This window comes from Cynocephalus volans, chromosome 15, assembly GCF_027409185.1.
Source record: "Cynocephalus volans isolate mCynVol1 chromosome 15, mCynVol1.pri, whole genome shotgun sequence".
NCBI classification, from domain to species: Eukaryota; Metazoa; Chordata; class Mammalia; order Dermoptera; family Cynocephalidae; genus Cynocephalus; species Cynocephalus volans.
Window position 1 is genome coordinate 48,960,333 of NC_084474.1, and position 7,629 is coordinate 48,967,961.

General features: G+C 39.2%; 1 protein-coding gene across 1 annotated transcript; it reads right to left on the reverse strand.

The window, feature by feature from the left end:
* RBM12B (RNA binding motif protein 12B) lies at positions 1-7,629 on the reverse strand. Its single transcript, XM_063079597.1, has 4 exons — positions 7,522-7,629; positions 7,273-7,340; positions 4,359-4,412; positions 1-3,787 (listed from the first exon to the last, which is right to left on the reverse strand). The coding sequence occupies exon 4, from the start codon at positions 3,757-3,759 to the stop codon at positions 823-825; it is 2,937 nt and encodes a 978-aa protein (XP_062935667.1). The 5' UTR covers positions 3,760-3,787; positions 4,359-4,412; positions 7,273-7,340; positions 7,522-7,629; the 3' UTR covers positions 1-822.

The following is a 7,629-nucleotide window of genomic DNA, read 5'->3' on the forward strand; positions in this document are numbered from 1 at the left end:
TGTCTTTTGAGTATTTTGTGTTAATCTTCTCAATTGAAGATGTTGAAGAAACCACAGCACTATACCTAGGCACTATATATTATTACTATAGACTGTTTGGTCTCTCCCATAATAAAAACAGTTTAATATAGCTACTGAAAAACTTCACAGTACCAAGCAGCAATTCTTTTTTCTTTTTATACAAATACAAGTTAATTAGTTGCTCTATTCAGTTGCAATTTTTTTATTTTTATAAAACTTTGCAAAGTTACGAACATGGAAATTTTAAGAATTTCCTAAGCTTTTTACATAAGTAAATTTTAAGGTTCACAGTCTGTCCATTTTTAACTATTTATAATTAACAGGAGGCTTAACACAGTAATATCTCACACAAGAAAGAAGGCATTAATTCTGAAGGCAGGCAGCAATGAAAATGCCAAATCTAAACAGTCACTGACCATTTCCTTATACAGTATGAGTAAAAAAAAGTTAACTACAGAATGAAATAAAAGTGAATATAAAATTTACCTTCCCCAAATACAACTCTATACAATCTTAAGGTTTTCCCACGACATCAACAAAAATTAATGAACTCAAGGAACTGAATTAGTTGTCTCCTCTGTCAAAGAAAAGAAGCATAGATAATTTTAACTTGGGAAAAAAGAACGGCCATTTCCAAGCAAAAGAAAACCAGATTCACATTCTATTTACATTTGTTCTATTCACAGATCAAAATTAAAATATTTCTTTTCACGAGATCATTAAAAATAAACTTTTAAAAAAACAAAGGCATTTTACTGCATTAATACTGTGGGATGATAACTCTGAATTTAATAAAGTTCTCTAGAGCAAAATTAATTTAACTTTGCGGGGGCCAACTGGCCTATCATTGAGATCTTTAATAGCAGCCATAGCTTCATTATAGTTTATCACAGCTACAATGGCTTCCCCTGTAGGTAATCCTTGCTCATTATACTGTATTGATACTGAATCGGGTATGATTCTATAACCATGGAAAAAGTCTAAAATCTCATTAACATTAGCTTTAAATGGAAGATTCATTATCTTAATAGGAGTTACTCTACCTGAACCACAATCTAACTTTGGATCGGGCATAAATCTCCCCTCAGGAAAACCTCCCATATTACGCTTTCCAAAATCAAATTTGCTACCTTCTGGGCGACCAAAAGTCACAAAAGGGCGGTGACTTCTAAAATCATCAGGCGGGCTCCTAAAATCCTCAGCAGGAGGTCCAAAATTGTCAGGAAGTCTAGGGTCCTCCTCCGGAGCTTCCCTGATGTCTTCCTCAGGGAGTTGCCTAAAGTCCTCATCAGAAGGACATCTAAAATCTTCTTCCTGAGGGCTCCTGAAGTCCTCATCAGGAAGGCACCTAAAGTCTTCATCAGGAGGGCCCCTAAAGTCCTCATCCAGTGGATTTCTGAAATCTTCCTCTCGGGAGCGCCTGAAATGCTCCTGGGGAGGCCGCCTGAAGTGCTCCTGGGGAGGCCGCCTGAAGTGCTCCTGGGGAGGCCGTCTGAAATGCTCTGGGGGCAGTCGCCTAAAACGCTCTGGGGGTGGTCGCCGGAAGTGCTCCGGGGGCGGTCGCCTGAAATGTTCCTGGGGTAGTCGCCGGAAGTGTTCCTCGGGTGGCCTCCGAAAGTGTTCCTGGGGTGACCGCCTGAAGTCTTCCTCAGGGGAATGCCTGAAGTCATCCTCTGGGAGCCGCCTGAAGTCCTCCTCTGGGGGCCCCCTGAAGTCCTCCTCAAGGGGTTGCCTGAAGTCATCCTCGGGTGGTCGCCTCCATTCCCCCTGAGGAGGTCGCCTGAAGTCCTCCTCAGGTGGCCGCCTCCAGTTCTCCTCAGGTGGCCGCCTCCAGTTCTCCTCAGGTGGCTGCCTGAAATCTCCCTCTGGGGGTGGCCTGAAGTCCTCCTCAGGGTGCTGCCCGAAATCCTCCTCCGATGGCCTCATCCAGTCCTCCTCAAAAGAGGGTCTCCAGTCCTCCTCCCTATGGTGCCTGAAGTCCTCTTCAGAAGGCCGCCTGAAGTGCTCTTCCCGAAGGCACCTGAAGTCCTCCGGAGAGCGCCTGAAGTCCTCTGGGGAGTGCCTGAAGTCTTCTGGAGGCCGCCTATCAGGCTTTCGGAAATCCCCCTGGGGATGCTTGAAGTTATCCAGTTGGCCCAAGTCCTCTATCTGATGCCTAAAGTTTTCCGAAGGGCCAACTGAGTATCCTTGTGGGTCTTTTGAGTCAAATATATGTGAACTGTCATCTCTATCACATGACCGTGAACGGGCTGGCATTTTCTCACTGGACATCAAGGAAAAATTTACACCAAACTCCTGCATTTGCGCCTCAGATATAAGTCTTAACAATAACTCTGTCCCTAAGAACCTTCGCCGGTTTAAGCGTTCAGCTTTTATGGCTTGTTCTTCTGATTTAAATTTCACCAATGCTTCTCCCAGACCAACTCCTTCATCATCATAGAGCAAGCAAATGTCATCCTCAGCAAGAGAAAAGTCTGCAAAGAACTTCTGTACTTCTACTTTTGTAACATCAAATGGAAAATTTCTTACATATATGCACAGCTTCTGGCCACAGTAGCCTTCTTGAAAGTATTTTTGTGAAATATGTCTAGGCCTCTCTTTTTCTATTGACCCTGACCTTTTCTTTTCATAATATTCAATGAACTTCAGCATTTGTTTTCTAGAAACTGGATCAATATGAACTGGACGATACTGCAAAACAGTCTTATGTAAACCCAGAGCAGTATTATAGTCTTTCTGGGTCTTGAACATCACAAAGGCATATCTTGTTCTTCTTTCATCTTTATATAAAAACCTAATCTGTTCATTAGTCAGTTCAGTATCTCTAAAGAAATTTCTTAAATCCCTTTTGTTAATACCTAGGGACAGATTTTTTAAGTGAACATAAAATCCAAGAGGAGAACGAGAACATGTTCTTCTGGGAGATTTTGAATGAGACCGTTTTCGAAAATGTCTATTTTTAATTCCTCTTGATGGAGAATGTTCTTCAGTTCTCATAGGAATATCACGCTCCCTTACTGCTTTACCACCAAACTCAATCCACTGTTGTTCTGAGCCTTGCATTACTTCTATAAATCTTGAACCCATAAAACTTCTATGACATTTAAGACCTCCTGAAGCATCAATACATGAAGCAAATTTTACTACAGCATCACCATTATTTCGGCCATCATGATGTTTTAGGAAAATTACTCCATCCACACACAAACCAGAGAAAAAGACACGTACATCATCTTCATTTACTAAGTAAGGCAAACCTCGCAGAAACAAATAAGGATTCTCGGCCTTCAATGGCCTTGTTTTTCTTGGCCTTAAATCACCATGTCCTGTACCATTAGTGTGAAACCCATCATCTTGATTAATCGAAGAGCCATATCCAGAATTACTTGCTTCTTCCTTACCGATCTTGATAAAATTAGAGAGGCTGCCAACCCCTGATGCCCCAGATCCTGATCGCCCTCTTCCTACATGATCAGTTCTTTTCATTTCTATAGTCTTCTGCATTTCTGCCTTGCTACTAAGAAAGAGCTCTACAGATGAATTCTTGATAAACCCTCCTGAACGACTTATGGCACGTCTTGCATCTTCATCTGTTGCAAAAATAATAAAAGCCTCCCCAATTTCCCCTCCAATTATGTGCACTCCTCCTTCAGGAATAGTCAATCCCGTGAAGAAGTGACGAATATCCACAGGCCCCGCAATAAAAGGAAGCCCCAGTAAACGGATGACTACAGCCATGCTGAGCTCAAACCACAGCAATAATGACCTGCAGACAAAAAGGTACACATAATAGCAAATCTTATTTTTGAAGCACCTTAGCCCAAACTAAGCTTAATAATTACCTGGTTCCTGCCTCCTTCAGCTTTTATAAGTGAAAACAAGATACATGTTCACAAAAATATTGATCATATCTAATTCTTAAAGAAAACAAGAAATAAACTTTCTCCTATGTAAACATACAACTAAATCAACTACCTTGAAGAAACATTTCGTATCACCTATCCTATACAAATAGGAACATCAAAAATATCAAATATTCCTTTGTAAGTCTGCCAAATGCTGTTTCACAACCAGACCAAACTACTTTCAGACTCATTTAGAAACATAACTTCTACTGAAACATGAGAATGCTTTAATTAAAATATTTTACCAACCACAATGAATTTTACACAGTTAGAAAAGCCATCTACGGTCAGTATATGATTTCTGCTCATGGTAATAAATTGCCTTACACTAGTGCACCACTGGCCAGACATAAAGAACAGAAGCCACAGTACCTAGATATACTATTCTACTTTACGTGATTTTTGTCAAGCCTCAAACTCTGGATATCTTACCTTGTTTTTTTTTTAATTTCTTGGAGACCTGTTAATTCTGTAAAAGCAACTTAACTGTGGAAAGAAAATGAAATATAATTAATCCTTGAACCATGTAATTGACCTTAACACCAGATTAGGATATCCATTTCAGAATTACCTATCAAAAGTGAAACAAAATAAGGAACAATTATTATGGGCATTACAAAATGGTCTTCTTTGTTCAAAGGGGAAATTAATCATCCTTCTGCATAAAAAAGGTACAAAATCCAAGTAGACATCTGCAAATTATTAAAAAATAAAAAAATTGCTGAAAATTAAACAACTGCTCCTTGATTGGAGTGAGGGCAATGTTATGTATTTTGAATGCAGTGGTGGTTAAATGGGTGTATTAATTTACCAGTACTCACTGAATTATATTATTAAGGTCTATGCATTTTGCTGTATGTATGTTTACATCCACTTTATAAGAAAAAAACCAGTTCTACAAATGTCAATTCTGAAATGCCAAAATTAAAAAAAAAGACCTTCCATCCCTTCCTCTCATGAAAATGCAAACATCTAGTTCATATTTATATCCAACTTTCTTGCCATTCTCCTCCCCTTTCAAAACATAAGACCAACTCAAATTAATAAGGCAACTATTCAAAATGATACAATAAATAAAACACTAAAGCTTAAAATTCAAAAACCAATTTTGAAAACAATAAATCCAAACCTACTATGGCTACCATTAGATACAATTTTAAGTTCTAAATAAATACACAGCTCATACGTCCAAACATGGAACCAAATTTCATGATTCCAATATAATTATGGAAAATACCACAATATCCCTAAAATCAAAAATCTCAGTAAAACTCATCTTATAATCCTAAACAATAACTATTAATTTCAAGCCAAATAGAAAATGTTGAGATAAATATACAATCTTAACATGCCAATAGCCTTATTCCACTTCAAACAACTACTCTGCACTCTACTGAGGAAACCCAAATGACAATGCAGGAAGGTAAAAAAAAAATTTTTTTTTTTTAAGGAAACTTGCATCTAACACTTTCAGGGATAGCCAAACTAACAATATTTAATGAAATCTTACCAATTAAGTTTTTAAGACCTGCCAAATTAATAAATATAATTTACATATTTTTAACGTGCAAATAAATGTTGCTTTTACACCTGTACTTACACTTAAGTACCACTGTTCCACCAAGTGGGGTCTAAACACATATTCATTGAGGTCTGCAAGATTTGTTGTCCTTTCAAAAGGGTTCATAGATTAAACTTTTTAAACTCCAAGCTAAACTAACAATGATATCAAGAAATCACTTGGCACCTTCCACATCTGAAAAATATTAGTGAGGTTTACAATTAAATATCTGCACAGTACCAAAAAAAGTATAAGTCTAATTTCTTCAACAAACCAATATCCACACCAACACTTCAACAAAAACTATAAATGGCTTCACAAAAGTTCCAAGACTCTCTGCTATGCAAACTGGTTTAGCTACTTTACTTTTCAGATATTTTAGAAAGTAGTATAACATATTCATCATCTTGTCTCTCCTTTCTTAAAAACTTAAGAGATATACCCTGAGAACATAAATTCGTTTACAAGTAAGAAAAATTAGAGATGTTTCAAGGAACAGTTAATTATATGTCAAATTCTAAAAACCTCTAGTAATTTATCTTCCCTAACTTAAAAACTATCTTTTAACTAAGTAGTTTCAGGAACACAAATCTCATGGATTTCAATTCAGGCTATTTAAAAAGTCTGTTCTCATTTGCCAGTTAACTAATGCTTTTCCTTTCAGGTGGTGGGTACTGTACCATTTATCCCTCTACAATAACACACCCAGTAGACCCACACATAAGAGACCAGTTCACTAAATGAGCATTTCTCTAGTTCCAATATGCTATTTATTAAGCAAATTCCTCAGAAATTATTAACAGATAAGATTACACAAAAAGCAAAACACACCAATTACCCTAAAGTACTCTGCACTTAAATTTTTCTGGTTATGAATGCAAACGTGTTTTTGTGACTTTGTGTTGACTTAAAGACACAGTGATCTGTTAGAACTTCACTGAAAAGTGGATTCCTAAAAGATCATTTAAGGATAAGTCACTGAAATTAAAAGCGCATTATAAGTAACTTTTATGATTTTATCCAGAGAGTCATCCCACCTAATCACTAAACAATATGAAAAGTGCATCTTCTAATTAAGAATGAGAAAGAAACAGGGGTGGGAGGCTGATTTAAATAACTATTATCTCAGATCCATTTGCTTTTAATTAGCGTATAAAAAGTCATTTTCCAGACAAGGTGAGAAAGAAAAAACTTTTACTCTGCCTGCGGCTATTTCTTAAAACCCAAAGTTATGATTATTCAAATTCTAAACGAGAGCTTCCCCTGCAAAAATTAATTTACCCCAGGTCCACAATTATTCTTTGTGATGATCTGCCTTTTATAATGTAGATGGTTAAAATAAAAACCAAAGGCATGACCACACAGAGCCATACTCCCCAACAGGATCTGTCAAAGACGAATCCACATGGCACAGGATCTCCCATAACATCCATCATCCTCAAACGGGAATCATCCGAAGGCATCGATCCTACAGCCCAAAGCCTTTGTCCATACTCCCAGGGATCAGAGCTTCCTTCTTTCGAGCCAGGCCAGTTGCTACGTGGGATCCGAAGCCGTCGCCAGACCTTCAGCCAAAATCGGCCTTCACATTAACCTGGACCGCCCAACCTCCGTGCCTTTCCGTTACGCCGTCCCAAGGGCAAACATCCCACCTTAATTTTTCACATGGTGAACGGCCCCCAAATCGACCTGAAACACTTTCGCCCCTCTCAAGGCTAACGAGACCGGCCTTGAGCGATTTTCTGCCACCACTGACTAGGGATGACATAGCAATGAAAAAAATACCTATGAAATCCTTCGAGATCTTCACTCTCAAGATCACTGGGAAGCGCACACACACCACCGCACGGAGGCTGACGGGAGAGGGAGAGTCGGTGTTTAGCAAGAAAAGAGGTTGCCCTGACCGCAGAAGCTACCTAGACACCGGCGCGGCCGCCGGCCCCGCCTTTCCCTGTTCTTCCGCCTCGCCGCCAACCCCTCCCCACCCCCGACGCCCCAAGGGTAACTGCTTCGGACTTGGCAATAAACACACACCACTGCTGCCGAGTCGGACGCACAAGGCCGGGGGCTGGGGCACTCCTCGTCGCAGCAGCCTCCCCAAAACAAGTAGAGCCCTCAGTGAAACGAGAAGATGGCGCCCAC